Raw genomic sequence first — 27,465 nt, 5'->3', positions numbered from 1 at the left:
ACACATTAGTAAAACATTAAAAAAAAGAACAAATATTAAATCAAGAAAAAAAAAGACGATTCCAAAACGCTCTGACCAGCAAAAAGCAGCTAGAACTAAGTGCAGTCGATTGTGTCAGAAATTCAAAAATCGTAAACCAATCATTGACGATGAGTCTTATTTCACTTTAAATCACTCCAGTATCAATGGAAATGATATATTTTATACTAGTGATGTAAAATCTACTCCATCTTCAGTTAAATACCAAACAAAACAAGTTTCAAAAGAAATTACTTTTATGGATTGCTTTTTCTGAAAATGGAATTTCTCAACCTTATTTTGTACCAAGTGGACTGGCTATAAATCAAAAAATCTATTTAAACAAATGTATTAAGAAGAGACTTATTCCATTCATCAATAAGTATCATCAGATGGTGCGTATGTATTCTGGCCAGATTTAGCATCTTCTCACTCTGCAAAAACAGTAATCATGTACCTAAACAAAGAAAATGTGCATTATGTTAAGAAAGCAGACAACCCTGCAAACTTGCCAGATTGTCGTCCTATCAAAAATTTTTGGAGTATTTTGAAAGGCCTTGTCTTCAAGAATAATTGGCATGCAGAAAATCTTAAAAAATTACATTCTAGAATCAAGTATTGCCTTAATAAAATTGATATTGAGCTCATACGGAGCCTAGCTCAGTCTATACCAGGCCTAGTTGATAAAGTCAGAAGAAATGGTTTAATTGAGAACAACTGATTATATATTTAAAAACTAGAATAAAAATACTTTCTAGAACATTTTTCCTTTTTGTTTTATCTTACTTCTTTAAAGAGATATGTGTCTTTAAATCCAGTCTCATTTTTTAGTTGTCACCCGTTAGTTGTATGCTTTTATTTTTTCTGGTTTATTTAACATTTATTTTATCCTTTGTTACAATTTTTTTTTTCTTGTTCTTAAAAATCTTGTTCCAGTTTATAGTTTGTTTATTTTAGTTTAAATGTACATTTATTTATTCAGCACATTTTTTAAATGTGCTAACTTAAAACATGCAAAGAGCCATGGTCAAGTTATCAAAACAAAATATTATAGGCGTGGTCATGTAAGGTGTGCAACCACATGTGTCTCCTAAGAAGACTTATATATATGTATGTGTAATATTTATATAAACTATATACATATATTAATATTTAAAATAAATACATCTGTTTTAAAATGTGCTAAAACACTTCAGGTCTGCATTTTTTCTAAAACTTAAAACCTAATTTTAATTTATATAAAAGTGCCAACCATTTTATATACCAATAAAATTTACAGACGAAAGAATAATACATCAGACCTTTTTTTAAAGCATTACACGTAGAGCGATTTACATACGCCTTAAGCGATTTTTACGTACGCAGTAAGCAATTTTGATTAAGCTACCTTTTATCATTTTTTAACTTTTAAATTAGCGGTAAGATAAAAGAAGTAATTAATTTTTAAAAAAACCACATTAACTTTTAAATAACGATTCCTAAAAATATTTGTTACAAAAGTTTGAAAGAAGTTACGTTAGAAATAATTATTGTAACTTTTTATCGCAATGATCTTATCTACACCGCATTTTTACGCTAAACTTTTTATCTAAATATTTAGCAACATGAAAAAGGGAAAAACAGAAGAAAATAGAGGGGGGCCGGCACAGAAGAAAAAAAATTACCTGTTACTCACAATTTTTGAATGAAGGCAATTTGTTAAATTTCTTCTGTGAGCAATTCAATAAATTTTTTTTTTTCATAATTCAAGTTATATTATAAAGTTAAAGAAATCACAAGTAGACTTTAACATCTGCATATTACACTAACATTACGTTAAATATATTTATATAACGGAAGTTTCATAATGCACACGCACGTTACAGACTCCATCAAAATAAAATTTTATCCAAAACCATTGGTGCCATAAGGGCAGCTGCCCTACAGTTTATAAATGGCACAAGTCATGTTAAAATATTTTAACATGTTAGTATATTTTATTTACGTTGGTATATAAATAAAAATAAATATTGTTCAATAAATAAATTAAATTTTTCTTAACAAAGATTACCTATATATTTATTCTCCTTTTTTTTTATTTTATTACTCTAAATTAAATTGCTTGCAAACGAAAAAAAAGTGTTTTGTAATTATATGTAGAATGAAAATACTTTTGAGTTTGTTTATAAGTTAAGGAACTTAATTTTTAATGAACAAATTTTAACAAATGTTTATTATAAACAGATACGATTCAAACTATTATATATACTTATATTGTTTAGTTGAGTATTTTTTTTAAGTTTGCACAATTAAAATATTGCGCAGAAGTATTTTAAAAGATTTTTGTTTTAAGAATAATTAACAAAAGAGTTTGCATAATTAAGACTTTTATATTTAATTTAATTTATTTTTTTTAATTTAATAAAACTCAAAAAAAGATGAAAAAAAATAAAAAATTTAATTGTTAATAACGATTCGTCTCTATAGCTCTGTGTTTCTTTGTGATTTGTTTAAATGTCAAACATTTTTATAATAACATAAAACATTTATGCATTAATTTCCTGGTGAATGCGTTCTAACTATGTATCAAAAATATGCTCAAAACAGACATTAAACTTTTTATATTTTTATATAAACGTAAATTTAAATGACAACATAAATTTAAAAAATACTTAAAAACCTAAATTATTTTTTGCTAGTTAAAACAAAATCGCTGTTTAAATAATTAACAAGGGTTTTTGTTTATCAATATGTTAATATTTTTTGTTCACTCCGGAAATTTTTAAAAATAAAAAATTATTTTTTTTTATTTAACAACGATTCAATAACAATAATTATTCAAAAACAAATTTCAGAGATAATGAAATATATATACAGTACTGTAAATAAGTTTTGTGGACCACTTGTATAATTAGACGTATTTACAATTTTTTTCTTATGTAATTTTTTTAAAGGGTACTTAAGTTTAATAATATATATGAAAAGTTGAAATAATATATTATTTTGAATAAATAAACAAAATTGATGAGGAAACATGAGGGATTTGTTTGTTTATTTATTAAAACGATGTGTCATAACAACTACATCCAAAACAAGATATTCGAAGAATGCTGTTACAGAAATCAGAGAAACTGGCTCCCTTGAAGATAGAAAAAAAAGTGGTAGACCTCCTAAGCTAACAAAAGATGACAATAAATATTTAAAAACCCTATCTTTAAGAAATACAAAAAAAGCATCAACTGAGCTGGCAAAAGACATTAACACAGCAACTGGGAAAAATGTCAGCTCTTCTTGTATTCAACGACACCTACTTAAATCGGGATTAAGAGGGTGTGTTGCAATTCGAAAACCATTATTACAGTGTGGCAATAAAGAAAAATGACTTAAATATGCAAAACAACACAAAGATTGGGCCCAAGAAATGTTTAATCGGGTTCTGTACACCGATGAGTCCAAATTCGAAATTTTTGGAACAAAAAGACGCCAATATGTTTAAAGAAGAATTGAAGAAGCCTATCACCCCAAGTGTTTAAACCCTACTATTAAACACAGAGGAGGCTCTTTACAAGTTTGGGGCTGTTTATCTTCATCTGGAGTAGGTGATTTGATCAAAATAGGGGGTGACTCACCAGGGAACATTATGTGGATACCTTAAGGCACCATGCTGTATCATCTGGAATGAGACTAATAGGTCATAATTTTATTCTGCAGCAGGACAATGACCCAAAACATTGTTCCCAAGTGGCAAAAAATTATTTAAATGAAATGGCAGAGGAAGGAGTACTGGAATTGATGACCTGGCCTCCCCAGAGTCCAATTTTGAATATAATTAAACATATTTGGGATTACCTGGACAGAAAGAAGGTCGAACATGTTTCCCGAAATACTGAAGAATGTTTTGAAGTACTTTAAAGAGAATTGCAAAACATACCCCACAATTTTATAACTAATTTGTATGAATCTATTCCCGGCAAATTTTGGCAGGGATTGAGGCAAAAGGAGAACATACAGTGCTAGCCAATGAATTAGGAATTTAGAAAGATTTGATCAGATCTAGCGTATTCAGTCTTACTTTGGCTATATAATTACATTTTAATTTTTGTTTATTACATAAGTTGCTGTCATAATACTTATTTTATTGTTTGTTGTCTTGGACTTTTCAAATTTGTTGCTAAAATATGATTTTTTTTTGTATTTTGTATAAAATTTGCTTTAGGTTCTTAAGGCACTTGATTGCAGTATTTGGCGATATCTGGTCATTAATTTTGGCATATTTTGTAGCTTAAATGTAATTTTACTTGTATTATCGCTCATAAGTTATTACTTTGCTGTTATTGAAACAAGCTTAAAGTGGTAAGAGAGAAACTATTTGACAGAAATGGGTAAGAAACAGGACATCAGCGTAACACAAAAAATGGAAATAATAGTGTTATTAGAAAATACTGCTCTTCTGAATTCCGAAATAGCTTGCAAGTTAGAAGTCTCGCGTCAGACTGTTGGAAGAATCAGAAATAAGCTATCCAAAGACCAAGATGTCATAGCTACCAAGAGAGAAAATTGTGGGCTTCCAAGACTACCCCTAGGAATGATCGCGTACTTCTGAACTTGTGCTGAAAAGGACGTAAGAAATCTTCCGTAGAGTTAGCACAGGAATGGAATGGCATAATAGGACTTACAGAAAGCTCAAGAACTGGTAGAAGACGTTTGTTGAATTTTGGCTACAAGGCATACAAACCCACGAAGAAACTCAAGCTGACGGTTGCAATGAAGTAGAAGAGGCTGACGTGGGCCCGTCGACACGCCGATTGGACCGAAGACGATTGGTCGAAGTGAAGCAGTTTACATACTCTTATGAAACTATTTAAAATCAGAAACATATTGCCCACTTTATAGTGATAATAATATTTATTTTTTCATTAGTTTTGTAGTTTTGTCATGTTACTATGTGTATTTTCAATATCATAAAATACGGTATGTAATACCATACTGAGTAGCGTTATTTTACAGGTTAATATTTGTTATTCAGGTGTGCTTCTCTGATGAATCTACACTGGAAGTCATGGTTGAGAGGGCACGATTTGTTCGAAGGAAGAAGGAAGAGGCAAACCTCCCTGACTCTATCCTGGAAACTGTAAAGCACCCACAAAAGGTCATGTTTTGGAGTGTTATTTCTGTCAACCAACCGGGACGTCTGTATTTTGTGGAAGGGATCATGCAGCAGGACCAATACAAGAGAGTACTGGAAACACATCTCATATCACAGGTAAAAGAATGGTATCCATGTGGAGATACAATATTCATGCAGGATGGAGCTCCATGCCACACAGCCAAATCTGTGATGAAATTCCTGAAGGACCAGAAGATTCCTGGTCTGGAATGGCCGGGCAACAGTCCCGACCTCATCCCTATGGAGGGGCTGTGGAATGAGCTGAAGAGGGAAGTTCTGAAAACTGTATCTACTAACAAAAGAGAATTAACTGAAAAACTAATTAATACATGGCACCACAATGATCATATCTGTCGTCTCTGTGTGGAACTTATCCAGTCAATGCCTCATTGCGTTTCAAACATTCTAAGAAATAAGGGTGGACACACCAAATATTAGGCAGCAAACTTAATGATCTTTCAGAACTTTGCATTTGTGACATTTTTTACATTGTGCTTCTATATTTAAGTCTTATTTAAGTCATTTTTAATGTTTTTTTTGGGTTGTTAAGTTATTCTTGTTGTTCTATTTTAATTTCTTACAATAAATGTGATAATTCCTAATTCATTGGCCAGCACTGTAGTAAATATTAAGAGTTTTTTATGAAGTTTGACATTAAAAAGTTTGTAATTGTTCCATATTTTGTGTGAAATACATGTGTTTTAATAAGGTTATAATTTAGAACTACAAACTTAAATATTAGAGAAGAATTCTCTGGGATTTTTTGAAAAAATGTAAGTGGTTTAAAACTTATTCACAGTACTGTATGTATATATATATATATATATATATATATATATATATATATATATATATATATATATATATATATATATATATATATATTACTAAATAATATTGAACTACTACAATAAATAAATAACCGCAAACTAGTTCAATTTAACAATTAACTCAAATAACTAAAACAATGTATAAATGTTGTATATTATGAAAAGTTTGTTATGTTTTCAATTGTTATTCTAATATTAATCAAATTAATATAAGTTTTTTTCTATTTGGTTTTTTGTAACCTAATTTTTAGATTTTTTGTAACATGATTTTCTTGCATAAATTACATTTTCAATTTATGATTTAAAATTTTGTCTCCTTAAAGGAAAAAAAAGCATCAAAAATAAAATTTACTATCTGAAAAAATAATTAGAATTTATTTGTGGTCCACTCAAAAAGTTCTCATGGACCCCAGGAATACATAGACCACCTGTTTGGAACCCCTGAATTAGATGAACTGATACATAAGTATATACCCAGGCTAAGCATGAGTATATACTTATATAAACATGACCTTTGAATCACAAAGATTTTTGGAGTCTCTGTAAATCAGGTCAATAGCTATCAACACTAAGATTAAGAGATGAAACAGCCGAATTCAAATTAGTCTTACAAAGAGCAATTAACTTAGATGAATTTTGCAGTAGGTAAGATTTAACTAATGAAATGTTACTTCAAAGATCACAAATATTTATAAAAGATTGAAACAATGGCGATATTGATGGTTTAATATGGTATTTATATTTAATATTTTAAGGTACTTTAGTTATGATTTAAGAAAACTTGACTCCATCATAGATGGAGTCTAGTTAGTTCCTAATTCTGAGTGCACAGCCCTCAGAATTAGGAAAAATGAGGTCGACAATAAACTACAGATCTTAAACTGTTAGAGATCAGCATCATGTCAGCAAAAATATTTCAACACAAATATTTTATCATAAAACATAGAAAGAAGGTCAGCAATTTTTTTGGACCTTAAACACTTTTAGGTCAACAGTTATGTTGGCATTGTCGAATACTGACCTTGAATACTAGTTAAAATTATGCAGTTGCTTCAGTCCCACTAATTAACTAAATTTTTCTGATCACCCCTGAAATTTATAAAAAATATTGCATGCAAAATTTTAGCTGAAAATGTTGAGCTGTTGATAAGATATGGCAAATTTAATATTGACCTGGTTTCTTAAAATAAACAGGTGTTCATTATATTTAAAAAAAAAATTTTTAATAATAAAATAAAGAATTAACATGCAGAATTCATTAAATGCACTTAAAATGTTTGAAAAATAATAACATAACTAGTTTATATCAGCCAACTTCGAGGCCCAATATCTCAAAACACGCACATTTAATCAATTTGCAAATGCAATAAAAATAAATTACCTATAATTAAAAAAATTTACTAAAAATATACAAGATTTTTTAGTAATAAAGACTATTGAAAATATATAGAAGTATTGAAGTTATTTTGACTGTATTTATAATAGTTCACAGGTATTAAAAGGTCTAAAAAATAACTTACAGATAACAAAATTTGCCATTTTACTTTTTACGTGGAACTTTATTGGGAACGGATAGTTTTTTTAATACAACAAAATATAAAGCTTCTACAATTTTTGTAATACTCTGCACAACCATCAGCGAATAAATGTAATTTGGACATATTGGAAAATTTTGTGGGTATGATTTAAATATTTTGTACACACAGGTTACATCGTCGTCTGATATAAAACAGTAAGAAATATGTTTTAGAACTCATCATCTTTAAAGTATATCACTACACTCTTTAATTCATCATGGACTACAAAAGAATAATTTTCTGCTTAGTTGCCAATAATTATTATGCTTGATTGATTCATATTTTGTTTTAGTTGATTAAGCTACTGTGATCACTTGGGAGTAGGCAATAAAAGAACAAAATTGCTTTTCAAAGCAAGATACTAATAGTTCAATAAAGTCAGAACATATGCTGTCGAACTCAATAGTGTTGCACGATCTGTAGTTTGCTATTGCTTGTAGTTTATCTCAAAATCATCATCACATTCTTCAAAAATCTCATACAAGTATACTGTGAGTGGTTTTTTACCAGGAAAATCATAACACTGTGCAAGCATACACTTTTATTTATTAACATTATAAACAGTGCTTTGTTTATTAAACAGAGCAAACAGTGTTTGAAAGTAGATGCTTATGCATTTCACTAATATTTAAGGTACTAGCAATATGGCAAATTGGTGATAAGAACAAACACAAACAGTATACGTCACTTGTGTCAGGCAAAATAAGTAATATAACTTCTATGGTACCTCAAGGTTCTATCCTTGGCCCTGCTTTATTTCTTGTCTACATTAATGTCTTCCGGACAATCTTACATCTAAAGTGGCTTTATTTGATGATGACTCAACTTTATAATCCTGTCTTGACAAAAAGTCTTCCTTGTTATAGCCCTTAAACAGGCAGCCGATCTTAAATCTGATCTCACTTCTGTAACAGATTGGGACTTGCAGTGGCTTGTAAATTTTAACTGCAACAAAACTCAGTTATTTTTAAACAACTATTGCAATACTGTTGACATTCCTATATTGATAAATGGCAACTTCCTTACTGAGTTCTATTTTTACGTCTTTTTGGATTATTGTTCACTACTGACCTCTCATGGAAACCATATATACAATTGGTTGTTAAGTTAGCATCTGCTTAGGTTGCTTCTCTTTATCATGCTCATCACATTTCTGATTTTCATTCTCTACCTCTAAAAATCTCTTATTTGTTCCTGTATGGAATACTGTTTTCATATTTGGGCTGGTTCTTCTAATGATGCTTTATTTCTTTTAGACAAGGTCCAAAAATGCATTGTAAACATAGTTGGACCTGCTTTATCTGCCAAGTTTGAGCCTCTCTCCCATCAATGAAAAGTTGTATCTCTTTATCTTTTTTACAAATACTATCATGGTTGCTGCTCAAAGGAGATATAATTTCTAGTTCCATCAACAAAAGCATTCTTGCTTGACTCGTCATTTAGTAAAATCACATCCCTTTGTTGTATCTGTCCCTGCATGCTCTAAAAACTTTTATTCATCTAGTTTTTTTCCTCGCATTTCAAACTTTTGGAACTCTCTCCCATCTTTATGTTTTTCTGACTCATACAAACTACAACTTTTTAAGTCATCTGTCAACTCTTCCTTTCTTGAGTTCTTCCCTGCTGTTCTTGAGTTCGGGATTGCTTTCTCTGTATAATACATATAGTTATTTTAAATTACACAAAAGGAGTTTTTTTTGTGTATTGATGTTTTTTCCAATGCATACATAATCTTTTTACTGACATCGACCAACTTAGTCATGCCAGAGCGAGAAGTTGAACAATAATCTTTTTGTCAAAACAGAAAGTTTTTTCTTTTATCAAGTTTATAGTTTTATAATTTTTGAGCCTTCTTTTTTATGATATTTGTTTCATAACACATTTTTTATAATATTTGTTTCAAACAAATATTTTAAAAAAACAAAACATTTTTTACTGCATTTTTAAGGCAACATTGAGGTGACTATCAATTTTTCTAGTTATTTTATTTACCATTTCATTAATGCGTGCAACTTTTCGCTTTCCTTTTAGAGTATATGTTTTGATGACTTTGGATGAGATTAAAATTTTAGAGATTTTTGTTGATCTTTGTTGATCACAAAATCTTGTTCACTTGTCCTCTTCTGGTAATCTTTTATTTACAAGAATTACAAAATTTCTTTTCAGAAGCCATAATCAAACTACTTCTAATCATGACTTGTGACTTTTTTATTATAACTACATAAACTACATAAAAGTTATTTTATCATAATCAATAAACGTTTACATACTTTTGCTCTTGTTGTTTCTCATTTTATTAAAGGAAACATTTTTTTTTTTGTTATGTTGCAAAAACCAGATCATTTGTAGAAATTTGAGAAACCAGGTCAATATTAAAATTAAAATATCTCAGGAGCCATTCAGCATTTTGGGCTAAAATTTTTTGTGTAAACATTTCTTTGTAACATGCAACAGTCAAAAAAACTTGAAAAAAGTATGAGGTCCCATGGTTCAAAGTTTCATATATTTTAGATATTTTGATATGGAATTACCCCCTGATGACACCATTTATTTTATGTCTTTATTATAAAGTTATATGTGTTGTTTTTTTTTTAGTTATAATAAGTTCTACTAAAAATTGATAATGGAATCAGCCAAGATATGACTGTATTCCATACAAGAATGGGTAAAAAAGTTTTAAAGAAGTTAAAAATAAAACATCTGAGATAATGTCTGAGATAAGTGAAAGTTTATTAAATCGCACAGCCACAAATGAACTAACACATATGTTTAATGAGGTTTAAAAACTGTGAATCAGCTTCTCAAAAATCATGAAAATTGGACATATCAACTTTTTACATAGTAGTATAGATATAAACATATAATGTATATAATTGTATAGATAAATCTATAAATATATCATAATAAATGACTTATTTAACTTGAAAACTCAAAACTTTTTATTTTTCTACACAAACTGGCAACCAAGTTTTAATTTATGATTGTGAACATAATACCTTATCTTTTCATTTTTAAGTTTAGTTTCATGCTTATTTTGTTGTGGTGACCCTTCATTTTCAATAAGAATGTGATCAGGTCCTTTTCGTTTAGCATGTGTTAATACAGCATTTCGTGTAGTGTAGAAAGTACCACATGAACATTGAAAAAGTTGGTGGCATCTACCCATGTGTTTTTCCTTGATTTCAAATGAACCAAACTTCTTTAAACACTTGCCACAAGTAAACTTTTTTTCTGCATGTTGACTTGTGTAATGCTAAAAATATTTTTTATAAAACAAAAACAAACAGCCAAAATATCAACAACAAATAATTTTTGTATGTATTAATACTTTGTTGGTATAGGTACATAGTCTTAAATATAAAAGAAGGGCAGTGTAGTGTAAAAAAACTTTTTTTTACTTAATTTTTTTCAAAAACAGCAGTTTGAATTATATGACATAGGTCTAAATTAATACTGATGACCTTAATATATTAAAGGTTGTAAGTTGATTATGTCAGTTGATTTGAACTGACACATTACAATCAGCACCATTTTATGAAATTTTTATGAAATACAAAAAAAATTATTTTAAATTATTGGTTATATGGCCATTACCACCATATTATGGTGGTAATGCCCATACAACCATATAACCTGGCTATATAACCAATTATAGAGTGTACCAAATAATTTTTAGATTTCAAATCGATATAGAGCAAAAAATAATGCACAATAAGATAAGTACTAATTGTGTTAATTTTTTAAGAAAAAAAAACTTGAGTGTCTTCAGATGCTGAACTGATAGATCAGCAACTAAAAACACTTTTGATGATGCTTTTATTATTATTATGGTCGCACGCCTTGTTTGTCCTTGTTTAAAGTAATTTTTTTAAATAAAATAAAAATAAAAACATTTCTTGATATACTATTTATTCGCAACTTTTTTCAGCCAGTATAATTAAGGAAACACTTTATTTTTTGCGCTAGAAATATGGACTATTTTAAAATTTGTTTTTCAAATGTTTTTGCTAAACTTTACTATATTTATCAATGCACAGGAAAGCAAGAAAGCTAATTCCTATTTATTTGTAAAAAAAAAATTTGTTCTTTAACAAGTTTTTCATGTAAAAAAATAAAAGCCATTAATATTAATGTTCAAATATAAAATATTTGGTTTTTTCACAACCTCCCATTGAAATAGTCAGCACTTTCGTTGGATTTTCCAAATTGTGCATTTAAACTAGATAGTTTATTTCCTGATGAACTATTGTTACTGACAATGCTCCAAACCCTTGTGGGCTAGTGCATTGTTAATTTACTGAACTTTTTTAATCGAATTTTAAGGAGCCTATTTAAAACTTTTTTTTAAGTTTTTAAATACGCTTTTTTTTTTTATTCAAATAATATAATTTACAAATAAATAGCAATTTATTTTCTTATTTTCCTATTATATAAGTATTGATAAAAACAAAAAATACAGCAAAAACATTTTTAAAAGCAAAAAAAAATTAACAAAATTTCTCATAGTTCTAGCGTATACAGGAAATTAGTTCTTAATTATACGGACTGATAAAAATCATGAATAAATTGCATATCAAAACATTCAATTATTGTTAAATCGCTATAAAATATAAAATATTTTTTTGCTCAATTTGTATCAAACTTAGTAGCTAAAAATAACAACCACCCTAAAAAAAGAATACAAAAGTTGTATAAAAGTTGAACAAAAAAATTTTTTTTTTAATTTTCTTTTTTTAGTTATTAAATTTTTTAAGTTTATTTAATCAAAATTTGTTATTTTGTTACAATTTTGTTTCCTTCTTTTAGTATTGGATTTTTTTCTCAGTAAATAAGTTTAGCCATTTGCCGAGAATCATTAAAATGCTTTAAAAGTTACAAAGATGTGAATTGTTGTGGTCAGTGTGTCTAAAAAAATACATTAAGTGTGGACGAAAAGGCATGTGATCGCACAGGCTTCCTACGTTTGGATTGTGTTAAAAAAATTGCGGTTTTTACAGCTTTTACAGCTTGCGGTTCAGGAGCATTCTTGTCACTGTCTAAAAGGAAAAAATAAAAATAAATTTTTTTTGGAAATTTCTTTATTATTCTCTATCAAATTTACCAAATCTTGTTTTCTTGAATGACAAATGTCATATGTGGTCCTAGTTTTTAAAACTGGAGAATCTTGTTTTCCTGAATGAAAAACGTCATATGTGGTCCTAATTTTTAAAACTGGAGAATCTTATTTTCCTGAGTGAAAAATGTCATATGTGGTCCTAATTTTTAAAACTGGAGATTGCTTCGGCCCCTCTAATTGTTATTATTCTTTGAAACTTTAAATAACAAACTTCTAGTATCTCATCCCGAATCTAACAACTCTCTGAAAATCAGTATAGATTCTAATTCTTGTTCTACAGGTGACTACTTGCCACCTTGTGTGGAGTGAAAGTGTTAAAAAAAAATTTATGAAACGAAATTTTTTTTTTTTATTTTAAAAAAAAAGCAACCCTTTAATAGCAGTTGAAGATTAAAAAATTGGCACAAGTTAAATCTGTCTTATTATGTAACTTTCTTGCTCTATTACAATTTTAAAATCAAAAAAAAATTTTTTTGATGCATATAACCAATATTTTAGTATGGCTTAGCATTTTCAACATTTAAATTTGATAAAATAGAAAAGAACATTGGCTGCATTCTGCTGGTTTATTCTCTGTCAGTTTCTCCTTTAGCAGGATCATCAGGAAGTCAAATAAGTGTATACTTTTACTTATTTATATACATACATAAATATTTATTTATATACATACATAAATACTTATTTATATACATCAGTGTGATGTCATACTGAAATAGCTGCCCCCGGCAGCGGCTATTTCAGTATCACACTGATCACCTAAATCAGCAGTATAAGATATATATACATATATATATATATATATATATATATATATATATATATATATATATATATATATATATATATATATATATATATATATATATATATATATATATATATATATATATATATATATATATATATATATATATATATATATATCATAGCATTCTCTACTACAGGCATACCTATTCATCGCGCAACTGGATTTTTTTGTGGAGGCTCACTTTTTATGGTAAAAAAAGATAATAAATTTGTTAAAACCTAATTTTAAAACTAAAGAGTATTTTAAATTCCCTGTATGGCCTAATAACTGCTTTTAATAAAAAAAAAAAAAAAAGAACAAATAACCTGAAGTAATAAACAATGTAAATAAAATCAAAGATATTTTTTTTTAATTTCAAAATTTCATAGATTTACATAATTGTATAGTTTCACCTTTAGTTTTGGCAACCATCTAAAGTACAAAATTGATATTTGCATATATTGAGTAGAAAATGTTAGTGCAGGTTCTTTGCCAAATCGAGTGACAGTGGTACATAAATTTTTTTTTTAATGTTGCTCAGTATTATACAATGATGTTCTTCCATATTCAATAAATAATAGCCTGAGATTTTCTGCAAACATGATCTTTTCGTTATTTGAAAAATTATGAAACAAAAAAATGTCCATTCCCACAAATTATCAGTTGAAATTTTAAATCCACCAAAATCCAAAAATTTAGAAAACTGACCTTATTCCTGTTAATAGAATGTTGTATCTCAAAGTTCATAATTAGTTCTAGTAAGTAAATATGGCTGAAATTTGACCAGGGCCAGGGCTGGGTTTGATAAACCATAGCTGGGATTGGGAAAAAAGTAAAGATGCATGTTTGATACATAATTTTTCAATAACTTGTTGAACACTAAAAAAATATGTACCCCCCAGAACCTTGATCCAAGTGATCTAATGTAAAACAAGTAAAATAAATAAATAAAACATAATTTGTGTAGTGTTAAGTAAATATTTACATAAATCTACTAGTCCATAACAAGTTTGATTTAAACAAGTTGCAGTATCTTTAGAAAGCTGTTTAATATGTTTACCTTGTGGACCTGCCATTTTATGTGCCATAACACCAAATTGTAGTATAAATTTAAATGGTTTTTGTCACAAGGATTATTGATAACAGCCTGCATAGGATCATTATGACTTGTATCAGCACCAATGGCTTTGACATTTAAAATTTTCCACCAAAAAATAACTTGATTGATAAAAATAGCATTGTTGTTAACATAACTATGAATCATTTCAGGATATTAAAAAGGGCAGCATAAGTTTTTTTTAGATAATACTTTTAAAACCATCAAGACATACTGTCATTCAAAAGGTTTTCAAGAAACAGAAGTTTCATTCAGGTCAGATAACTTTAATAAGCTCCTGGATTCTGCATCATAAAGCTGCTTTAAATGAGTCCATTTTGCAATCCTGATTACTCCGTTATCCTCATTAATTATTAATATTAACTCCTGAGGTTTTTCAGTTAAACAAAGATTACAAATATTTTTTATGAGGTGTACAAAATCATAAAGTAAATACTTTCCATCTACTGTACTGTTAACCATGGTTTTTCCAGAATGAATGTGTACATTTAAAAAAAAAGCCTGATTGACACAACTCTATGACATATTATATCGGCACTGACTGAATCAATTATTTGATTGGTCAAATTAATCTGCTCAAACAAAAAATTAGATCGTACTTTTGATATTGGTATCATTTTAATTAACACCTTTGATTTAAACAAACATCATAATTCCTACCAAAAATAGGTCCACCATAATAAAGTTTTTTTTACATATATTTCATCATGTAGTATGATGACTTAATTTGGGCTTATCCTGAGAATTAAGAATTAATAAAGAGAATTAAAAACTGCATAAATAAATTTGTTTTCATTAACATTTGAAATTTTTGAGGTGATTCAAGTTAATAATCATTTATTAAACAATGCCATTGGTGTTGAAAAATATACAAAAGGGCGTATAACTATTTCAGCTTTATAAAGTCCAATTTTTTGGTTCGATAACTGACATATGTTACATAATTACTTTTTTTTATGATCCATTTTCAAGGAGCTTATAAAACAAAGTATCTCTTCAAACTTAGACCAGGTATCAACAGTTATAATTCAATTCACTGTTAAGCTAGAAATGTACACTTAAACCCATAATAAAATGTTTCAAAGGTAAGATTTTCATAAATTTTAAGTACAAAAAAAGTTATTCCATTAAAAAATTGCAAAGATTGTATAACAACATAGCCATCAACCATAAACAATATAACTAGATATTGGTGATGACATTTTATTAACTTCACTAAATATTTTATTTTTTTCACTTTGATAGTTGGTGTGACAAGCACACATGCAACATTTATTTAGTATGATGATTAAATCTAAATTTTATAAATATATCATTTGCTTTGAATTAAATCAGGGGCTATTCTAAATTATTTTCGACAGCGCAGACTGTATTTTGGGCGCAGCCGAAATTCAGAAACTTAGGACTTTTTTTTTACTTTTTTTTTTGTGTTCGGCAAATATTGTATTTTTTGCCAAAAAATGCCTACATACAGCAATGTTTCCACAAAATTTCCATACTACAAGTGCCAACATGGGGGTACTGCTGCCGAAATTATTTTCCTAGAATAGCCCCTGACTATATATGTTTATTAATATTATATTATATACCAATTATTTAAAAATATATCATATTTAACATGACATTATATCTGGTCTGAACATAAAGAAATAATTCTTTTTTGTCATAAAAAAGTAAACCTCCACAAAAAAATCTGGTTGTACAATGAATAGGCCTGTAGTAGAGAATGCTATGATGTATATATGTTATGTGCTTTTTTTTTTAAATTTAATAAGAAGACTGAAAAAAGTTTTAAAAGTTTTTTTTAATTGATAGATTACCTGCCTAGACAAAAACCTATAGTCAATGGGGTCAGGGCAACAACATCCGTTTTTGCCATGTATAATAACATCCGTGAAACAACATCCGAAATTTCATCGATGTATAATAACATCCAAGAAATAACATCCCAAATTTCATTGATGTATAATAACATCCGAGAAATAACATGCCAAATTTCATTGATGTATAATAACATCAATGAAATTTTAATAATACATTATTTTAACTGGATGTAGTTACACATCTGATTTTTTTCGGATGTAACTACATCTGGAAAAAAAAACTATAATAATACATTATTTTAACCAGATGTAGTTACGAATTTAATTTTTTTCGGATGTAACTACATCCGGATTTTTTTAAATAATACATTATTTTAACCAGATGTAATTACACATCTGATTTTTTTTGGATGTAACTACATCCGGGAAAAAAGTAATTTAAAAATGCATTATTTTAACCAGATGTAGTTATACATCTGATTTTTTTCGGATGTAACTACGTCCGGAAATTTATTTCATTTTATTTTTTATTTTATTTTTAATAATGGATTATTTTAGGCGGATGTAGTTACACATCGAGAAAAAATCCTGAATGTAGTTACATCTTTCTAAAGATGTTATTAGGCATCGATGAAATTTGGGATGTTATTTCTCGGATGTTAATTCAGTAAAGAAAAAAAGCTGATGTTCTTACACAAAAATTTGCGGATGTTATTTCACTTCTCCGCGGATGTTGTTGGACAGATGCAGTAATCTTTTCCCTAGTCAATGTAGCAGCACTTCTCAGATGCTCTACCTAATTGTCAGTCAATATGGCAGTACTTCTTGCATATTAACCTATTTGTTAGTCAATGTAGCAGCACTCCTTGCATGTTTATCTATTTAGTAGTGAATGTAGAAGCATTCCTTCCGTGTTTTACCTATTTGTCAGTCAATTTAGCAACACTCCTTTAAGGTCACGAAAAATTCATAACTCCAAGGGTTATGCCTTTTTTGTGACCCCATGTTCCTGGGTCATAAAATGATAAATACATTCGTACAAAAGCAATACAAAAAACAATTATTTTCTTGTTGAAAAAGGTCACCCACAAACCAAATATTCAAATTTACTATATAAGCATATGGATAAAATTTCAAACATTGGTCATTTTTTTTTTAATTCTAATTTTTTTAATTGGAGAGTTATTATGAGTTACAAATCTACAAGTACAAAAAGCTACTATATGTATCAAGAAAAATTTGTGTAGTATTTAATTAAAACGTAATATACAATTCTCATGCTTTATAAGACAAAAATAACTCTAAACTGGAGGTACTTTTCTTTTTTACAGATGTCAAAAAGATCCTGAAGACATTTGATTGCTCCTTCTGCAAACTAACTTATTCTGGAAATTTTTAGTCTCAATGAAAATTCCCAGAACAAAAATCTCCACTGAGTTTAACGCTTTTTGGTGACCGTGCTAGCTGCTACATAGCTTTCAATAGCCATCTGCATTGTACGCTTGGTCAGTAAACCAATAGTTTGCCCATCTGTAAGAGATAAATCTACAAATGTCAAGTAGTAATTTAGGTACTTTCTAAAACTTCACTTTAGGAAATACTCCAGATTCTTCAAAAAAGCAGAATAACAAGTAAAATAAAATAGAAATTTTATACTACCATGTCATCCTGGTGTTTCAATTATCACTTCTTTACAATTCTTGATATTCTTCCTGAGCTGTTTGTAGTTCTTTACAAGTTCAGAGATATACAGATATTTGATATTGGGCAACATGTTAACAGCTTTTTTAACAGTTGATTTGAATATAAAAGACTGTGAAGGTGTCTTAATCAATCCCATTTTGAGATAACTGTCGACAAATGGCTGTTGCTTTGTTAGTTGATAACTTTGAAGATGTTACTAATTTGTTTGCAGTTTTGGTTTTGCTGTAATTCTTGCTGGTACTTGTAAATTGTTCTTCGGCATTTTCAGACTCATGATATTCTGCCTCAGACTTGGATTGGGAAGTTGACATTGCTGCTGTTGCCGTTACTGTTATTGAAGAAGGCTTTAAGGACATTTATCTTCTTTTGGATGGATGATTATTTTTTGAACTAGCAGTCTTCCCAGTTGTATAACTAACCTGTCCTTTGCTTATTATCTGAAGATGATGCAATCTTTTATCCTCGCTGCAAAGCCATTTACCATCTTTTTTTGTGACTTTAAAAATTTCATTCAATGGCTTGTATTTTTTTTTTTTTTTTTACACATTTATTATCTCTTTTCAGCACTTGATCCAAATCTGCCTGTATGACTTGAATTAATAAATGTAGAAAACTCAAATTCTTTTGCCATAAACTTGTTACTTCTTTTCAATTTGCTTTATGTGTTCTCATCTCCATTTGATGGAATCTCCCAGGAACAGATAGCAACCAATGATTAGGATTTTGAGTGGTATCCTACTGTTATCTTCTGGTTACTGTTCTTCTAGTGAAACAGTTCTTCTTTTCTTATGTAACTCATAAAATCTTACAAGATTCTTCATCCAGATAACATTGTTTCTTTCAGTAGTGGAATCACTTGTCTTATAAGAGATTATGATTGAAGATAATACTTGAATATATTTTGAAAATATATTCAAGTATTCCCCAAAATTTTCGCCTTTTATTAATAGTCAATTTAGGACCAGATAAAATTTGGGGCAATATATAAATGCATTTATAAAAGATTAAATATAATAAAAATGTATAAAATAATAAATTCTGATTGTTTTATTTCAGCCAATTATGAACAGTTCCAGGCCTTCTTATAGTTGTGCACTTCAACATCAATATCAATATCAACAAACTTCTGTAGCATTTAATTAAGTTGTTTGTTTAATTAAGTTGTTTACTTAACTTTAATTAAGATGGTTTTTTTTGCGGTACTTTTTATAAAGTTGATATAATGATAATATAATTAATAATGTGATTATCAATACATAAGTTGTTTAAACAAATGATAGGGCTTACAGATTAAAATTACTTTTTTCACCAGCATTCTATGACTAATGTTTCTTTCCTAGAATAATAATGATAAATTTTTCTTATTAAAATAAAAAAATTTCTAATAAAGATAAATTTTTCTAACATTTTCAGAAATACAAATAAGAAAGACTTAATAATATAATAAGAAGAAGAAGAAGAGGGGGTTGTAAGTTATCGCTATTTAATGTTACTAATATAAATCTATACAAGCTATATACTTCTTTGGAATCATTAACCAAAAGAATGTCAGGTAAAATGAGTGCAGTGTTTTTTATACATTTGTATCAAATACTACAGGTTGAGTATTTTATATACGTACACAAAAAAAGATTATGTACAAAAAAAGATTATGCACGTAAAAAAAGATTATGTACGTAAAAAAATTTTATGTACGTAAACAAAAAAAGCATAAATGCAACTTATTTATAATTAGAAAGCGTTTTACAAAATATTATTGCATAATTATGGAACAATCATGAAAAGCAAAAGGAACATGTTTTTTGTTTATAAGTTTTACAATTAAAACCTGTTTTTAAAGAATATTTTAAAAATTTTATCTTTACTCTTTAATATATATTAAAACCTGATAAGTTGAATATGAAAAGTATTACTGATACATTAAAAATAACCTTTTGTGGTCAAATTTTCTTTAACTGACTCTTGTAGTTAAAAAAGTAATAAGGAAAGCATGACAAAAACAAAGTATAAATGTATAGATAATATTTTTTTCAAACTTTTAATAAATATTTAGTTTTACATTCTAATTCAACTTTTTAGAAATTCTTTTTAAATAAGTCTTAATTTATGCAAACTCTTTTTTTCAAAAATATTTTCAAGATAAAAGAATTTTTAATATGCAATATGTTGCTTTTTTTAATTTATTAGTTTACGTACATAAAATACAAATTAACCAAATATATAGACACACATACATAGGTTTCCATGAGATTTTTTGATGTTTCAGTTAGAACACTTTCATGTGCTAAGCCAACAGGGTCATTCCATATGAAATCATCTAGACCATGACACCCTTACGCCTTAGAATTTGTTCATTTTTACCTCACTTGCAGTCCATGTTATAAAAATACCAACTGCGAAAATTTTAGTTAAAAATACATATGGGTTCCAGAGATGTCATCAGTTGAAATAATGCTGACTCATCATTTTAAAGATTATCTGAAGCGACTACAAAGCAACTTTGACATATAGTATCTTCATAATGGCTTGGGGAAATTTCTTAAAATTTGGTACATTAATCAATTTTTATTAGAGGAATCCAAAAATAGCACCCTCAAGACTTGATTGTCTCAGGAAATATCTCATTTATCCAATTTTGTTCAAAATTGTTGCCTTGTAAATTAATGATTTTTGGAGGTGAAATGAAGAATGTGGCCCAAAATCCCGAGTAAAAAGTTTAATTGTATATCATTATTTCATCTTAGGTCTACTGAATAAAATTAGATTCATCAATTGTCTCTCTAATACTTGATCAAAATTTCCATTTAAAAATGGTATCTTTTTAGAAAAATCTAAATTTTGTAAGGAAAGCAATTGAAATGTTTTTTAAAACATTTGAATAAAACACCACATAGTGTTATTTAGTGACTATTTTAGGACATTTATATTCATATGCCAAGGGAGGGCCAGGGGACTCTGACTAACTCTGGTCCTTCCCCCAATCTCCCTGGATTTTTTTTTTCTTTTTTTTTTTTTCTTTTACATAAAATGCATTAATAATAAAAAAATTTTAAAATAAAAATTAATAACATATATTTTTTTTAGTTTAAGTTTGAGAAACAATTCATTTTCATTATTTCAAATTGGTGAATGCTTAGATCCTATATCAAAAACAGGCATAAGTTTTGTTTTGTTCTATTTAAAGGTTATACTTTACTTGTTTGTATTTTCTTAAAGAATGTGAATTTTATTGTTTTATATTTTTTTGGTAGGTAATAGTATAAATAATAAACATATTCAATATGGAAAAACGTAACATTGGGAAAAGTCTTAACATGCATTGCCACAAAACTGGATTTTCTAGAAAACAAGGTTTTGTTCAAATCAAAGATCTTCCTTGTGAAAAACAAAAAGAAATAATATAACGAGCAAATTTAAGGGAAAAATATTGTTCAATAAGAATTATATATTGTTATCATGAGCAGTTCTATGGGAAATATTTTTCTCTCAAAATATTTCCTTTTGGAACACACAAGGAAAGTAAAAAAACTGCTATAAAAGGTAATCTAACATTAATTACAACAGAATTGATATGAAATTTAAAATAAATAGAATTTATTATTTATAACAATTTTTTTATTTTTAGTTATTTAAAAAACTTAAAACTAAATTTGTTTCTTAGGTAATATAAAGATTTCCTTAGACTTGGCAAAATTTTTGCAAGAAAATAATGTTAATGTAACCCCAGGTTGAAAACTCTGCAGTAAATGTTACAAAAAAGTAGTAGAAACTGATGAAGATTTAAATTCACAAGAAGAATGTGAATCAAAAAGTGAGAAAAAAATTAAGTTAGATACTACTATAGAATTGCTTAGAATTTCACCAGTCAAACTAAAAAGTCTTTCAAAACACAGCTAATTGCCTACAGCAAACCAAAAGTTTGAGAACACTATTGACAGAGTTGCAAAAATGGTCTCATTAGCTTATAATATTAAAGAAATTTCTTTAACAACAGAAATAAAAAGCCCAATTTCAAACAACAACATTAACAATGACCATGATCTAGACATTTTAATGTATGAAATAAAATAAAAAAATTCAGAGACTGACTCTTATCGCCATAAAGTGCAAATATTAACACTCACATCAAAATCATGGCCACGTACAAAGATATCAAGCTACATTGAAGTGTCTATCTTGTTTGAATTGCAAGAAAAGTTAAAAATGAGCATGGAATTCTATCACTGCTCGAAAAAAACCCACTTTCATCAGAAACAGTTAATTTAGTGATTAACTTTTATCAAAGTGATGGATTTTCAAGAATGATGCCAGGAAAAAAAGATTTTGTAAGTGTTAAGAAAAACCAACATGTTCAAAAAAGATTATTACTACTCAATCTTAATGAATTACATGTTGCGTTTAAAAAAAACTACCCTAACATCAAAGTCAGTTTGTCAAAGTTTTGTACGCTTAAACCTGAATGGTGCATTACAACTAATGCGTCAGGTACTCACAATGTATGTGTATGTATACATCACCAAAATACAAAATTTCTGATTGATGCCATTAGGTGGAATAAAAGTTATAAAGATTTCATGGCATTGATTGTTTTTTCTATTGAAAATGCAGAATGTATTTTTGTTACCTTTCAGAAGATGTTGATCATGACACAGGATTTATTTACAAGACTTAGGAAGATATAACTAGATATATCAAAGAAAATTTACCTGATGTATCAAGTGTGAAATACTTTTCCGATAGTTGTGCAGCACAATTTAAACATTTTTAAATCTTTATCAACCTTTGTCATCACAGTAAAGACTTTGATTTAAGTGCTGAATGGGTATTTTTTGCTACCAGTCATGGTAAATCCCCTTGTGATGATATTGGTGGGACTGTTAAAAGAGTAGTATGTCAAGAAAGTCTAAAACAAATAACTACTGGGCAGATTTTAGATGTTAATTTAATGTAATCCTTTTGTAAAGCCAATATAAATGGAATTAGTTTTGAATTATTTTCAAAAGGTGAAATCGACCAAACGAGAGTTCAATTAGAAAAAAATATTTAGGTGGAAGAACAGTTCCTGGCACAAGGATGTATCATCACTTTATTCCAATTGCTTCAAACACTATAAGTTATAAAAAAACAAGTATTGATAAATGCACTGAAACATTTGATATCATTCGAACAAGCAAACATAATAAGAGATTTCATTTTACAAAATGGATTATATTGCATGTTTTTATGACAGATTTTGTGGGTAGGGATTGTTGAAGATGTAAGTGACCTTGATATAAAAGTCAGATTCATGCATCCAGATGGACCAGGTAAAAACTTCTTTTGACCAATAAGATATGACGAGTTGGGTGCTCAATTCTGAAGTTATATGCCTAATTTCTACATTAAAAACAATATCAGGTTGTACATACATACAAGATTTGGGGAATATAAGCAGTTAGTTACAAGAAAAAATTAACTACATTTAAAATTATTTTGTTGTAATTTTATTTACCTGTTTTGCATTAAGAATTTGTCTTTCTTTTTTTCTTTTTTTCAAATCCTTGAATGTAAGGCTGAAGAGGAGGGGAAGTTTAAATAATTCCCACTGTCTACCTCATAATGTCAATGACTATATTAGTCTTAAACTACTAAATAATACCATAAAGATATTGATATAAATAACATTTCAGTATCTTTTGTTTTAAAATTTAAGATTTTTAAAATTGTGAAAAGATCGCTTTGAAATAACGAAAATAAATTTTAGAGTTAAAAAAATATATATATTTTTAAATTATATTTTAATAATTATTAATTCAATTTATGTAAAAATGAAAAAATAAAAATTTAGGAAGATGTGTGTGTGTGTGGTTTCAGAGTTAGTCAGAGCCCCCCTACACCTCTCTTGGCATATGAATATAAATGTCCTAAAATAGTCACTAAATAACACTATGTGGTGTTTTATTTAAATATTTTAAAAAACATTTCAATTGCTTTCCTTACAAAATTTAAACTTTTCTAAAAAGATACCAAATTTTTTAATGCAAATTTTGATCAAGTATTAGAGAGACAATTGATGAATCTAATTTTTTTCAGTAGACCTAAGATGAAATAATGATATACAATTAAACTTTTTACTCGGGATGAACAAATTCTGAGACATAAGGGTGTCCAAAATGTTTTTTTTTTTATGTATGTTTTTACCTATGCCAAATGAGGAGACTATGCAAAAAATTGCAAATGTAGAGATCTGGGAACAGAAAAAATCTAAAACTTTTGATTCCCGCAGTTCAAATTTGAGAGCAGAGTGGCAAAATTTTTTTTGAGTTAAAAAATGTTAACAATTTAGGAGATTTTAGGAGATTTTTAAAGATTTTTTAAGTCATTTTACCAGGAACCTTGGAAAACCGAATAAAAAGATTAGAACTATGTTGGATGATTTTAAACTTTTTTTTAACAAAATATAAATATTATATAAAAATTTCAATGAAAATTTGAAAGTTTAAGTTGAATGTTGTGTAAAAAACTTAAAGTTCAAAAAACAAATTTAAATAGGAGATTTTATGAGTGTTTTTGAAAATCAAGTATATTTTAGGAGATTTTAGGTCTTTTTAGGAGGTTTTTAAAATATTAGGATACTTTAGGATTTATTAAGAGGCGTAGCTACCCTGAATTATGTAGAAAAATTTTCAACTTTACTCTTACATAAATTTAAATTATTTGACAAGATTTTAAATTTTGTTTTAAAATATTGCAAACTACAAAATTTATAACCATGCAAAATTTCAAAAAATATTAGTGTTGATCAATCAGGCAGCTTATATAGTTCAATTCTTGTTAATTTCCATAAACTCCAGAAGATTCTAGAAAGTTTCAGAGATTTCTAAATACTTATATATCATTTTAAAAACTTCGTGTTGTGGGTGACCTTTTTTGAAAATTAATCAAAAAAAAAACCTATACTTTTGAGCAAAAGTTCATTGATTTATGATACAGGATATTAACTGTTTTACAAAAAGTTCAAAAGACATAACCCTAATATATATATATATATATATATATATATATATATATATATATATATATATATATATAATATATAATTATAGACTAATATATAATTGCTCTGTTCTTTTAAGAACATTGAGCACTCATTTGTGTAGAATACTTTTTAAAGTTGTTCAAATATATATGTATATATATATATAGTGCCGGTTTTAGCACTACCAGCGCCCTGGGCGAGATTTCTATGGCGCCCCTAGCTCATTCAAAAAAACCCATTCAAAAAAAAGGCAAAGGGTAAAATAAACAATTAGTTTCGCCCCTTTATATTCGGCGCCCTGGGCCATCGCCCAACCAGGCCCTACCCTAACGCCGCCACTGTATATATATATATATATATATATATATATATATATATATATATATATATATATATATATATATATATATATGTATATATACATATATATATATATATGTATATATATATATATGTATATATACATATATATATATATATATATATATATATATATATATATATATATATATATATATATATATATATATATATATATATATATATATATATATATATATATATATTAGGATCCGTCAAAAAAAACAAAAGTCATAATTGAACACACCATGGTTTCTTTTATTTTGAATTTAGGTGTTAGTAAAACCCCTGGAAAATTTCAGTCATAGGTACATTGCTAAGCCTTGCACTTTAGGATTAAAAGTTGTTTTTTTATATAAAATAAGGCACCGGGGTTATCAGGGGCCTGAAAGAAAGGTTTGAAAACTTTTGCAAAAATACCATGATATTTTAAATCATGTATTTAGGTGTTAGTATGACCCATCAAAAATTTCAGACTCATAGGGACACTGCTATGCCCTCCACTTTGAACTTATAGAAAAGCCACGTATCAAAAACTAATTTTCCTCAAAACGGTTTTTTATATATATAACGGCAACTTATAGGTACTGCTGATGATGGTTGTATTTAGTATGTTTATCATTTTTTAGAATTTGTTATTTTTAGCTTGAAGTATGAAAAAAATGTTGAAAATAGAAGTGTTTCTTGTTGGAGGAAGAACAGGGGTGTTAGCAAATACTAAACATCCAAATAATAGAAGTGTTTTAAAATATTACCATTACAGGCTTCTCATAAAGCACAAGCAAAATTCAAATGTCTCATCCAATGATGTGAGTTCGTGTTCCCTAAATGATAAATTTCAAGCAAGCTGCACGAAAGAAACTGGATGCCTAAACAAAAAGAATTTTTGTGTTCTTAACCAAGTGAAGAAAATCTGGTTGAAAGCAGGGATTCCTTTCCTCATCTAAGATCAAGCAATTAGGTACCTAATTAATAATTTCATTATGAATATAAAATGATATATCAATTAAGCAGCTTATATATATGTAAAGAGGTTAGTGGACCCATCTAGATTTATAGCATCATTTATTTAGGACAAAAATAGTGGCTTTAGAAGCTGAAAGAAAGAAACTGGAAAAATCTAAGCACCACATTGGTGCAAAAGCAATTAAAAAGAGGGAGGAGTTTAAACAAGTTAGATAAATTGTTTGATATTGCTTGTAAGGATTGTGATGAGCAAATTCTAAAAGATAGCAGCAAGGATATAAAAGCATGACAAGAAGATCTAGTTTTTCTGCAAGATCAAAGAGGATCAAGAGTGCAAACAATTTCTTGCAAAGATACTAAGTTCAAAGCAAGATATAATAGGCTTCAAAAGAGAAAGCGAATAGAAGAAGGAAGGAGAAAAGAGGAGGTCCAGAAAAAAAAGAGAGATTGGAAAAGATAAGCTGTATTAATGCTGATAATAATTTTGAACATACTAATCTAATTGAGGAAATAGATGAAGATTTTGTTATTCCTGGAAAAAAAAGCAGAGGTTTGATTTTATACCTCTACTTATTCCAAAAAGAAGTGGAAAGGATATAGGAATTAGCCTATCAAGGTTTGGAATCTCTTCAACTGCAGCAGTAGCAACATTGGCTATTTTCATAAATAATAGTGGAGGTAGTATTGATGACTTCTCAATATCACAGAGCAGTATGCAGAAGTAGAAAAAGCAAAAAGTTAATGAAAATGCTCAAAAAATCAAAAAAGAGTTTATAAATCTTGCTAAAAATAAATGTCTTACTTTACATTTTGATTCAAAGATAATGTCTGAAAGTACAGGTCAAGGCAGAAAAAAATAGAGAGACTAGCTGTTATTATTACCTGTCCAAGCATTCCTGATGCTCAACTTATTGGCATTGTTCATGTTGACAATGGTAAAGCAAGCACACAAGCAAAAGCAATTCAAGAAATCCTTGAAGAATGGGAATTATTTGATATGGTT

The 27,465-nt window shown here is 28.0% G+C and overlaps 1 protein-coding gene across 1 annotated transcript in view; it reads right to left on the bottom strand.

The window, feature by feature from the left end:
- LOC101237680 (uncharacterized) overlaps nucleotides 1-27,465 on the bottom strand; it is a 48,536-nt gene that overhangs the window by 10,401 nt on the left and 10,670 nt on the right. Inside the window, exon 3 of the mRNA XM_065793039.1 lies at nucleotides 10,568-10,824. Coding sequence (XP_065649111.1) covers nucleotides 10,568-10,824 — 257 coding nt within the window. The remainder of the gene's footprint in view (nucleotides 1-10,567; nucleotides 10,825-27,465) is intronic.

Source organism: Hydra vulgaris, chromosome 03 (assembly GCF_038396675.1).
Source record: "Hydra vulgaris chromosome 03, alternate assembly HydraT2T_AEP".
NCBI lineage: Eukaryota > Metazoa > Cnidaria > Hydrozoa > Anthoathecata > Hydridae > Hydra > Hydra vulgaris.
The sequence above is the reverse complement of the archived record's forward strand: the minus strand, read 5'-3'. Positions and strand labels throughout refer to the sequence as shown.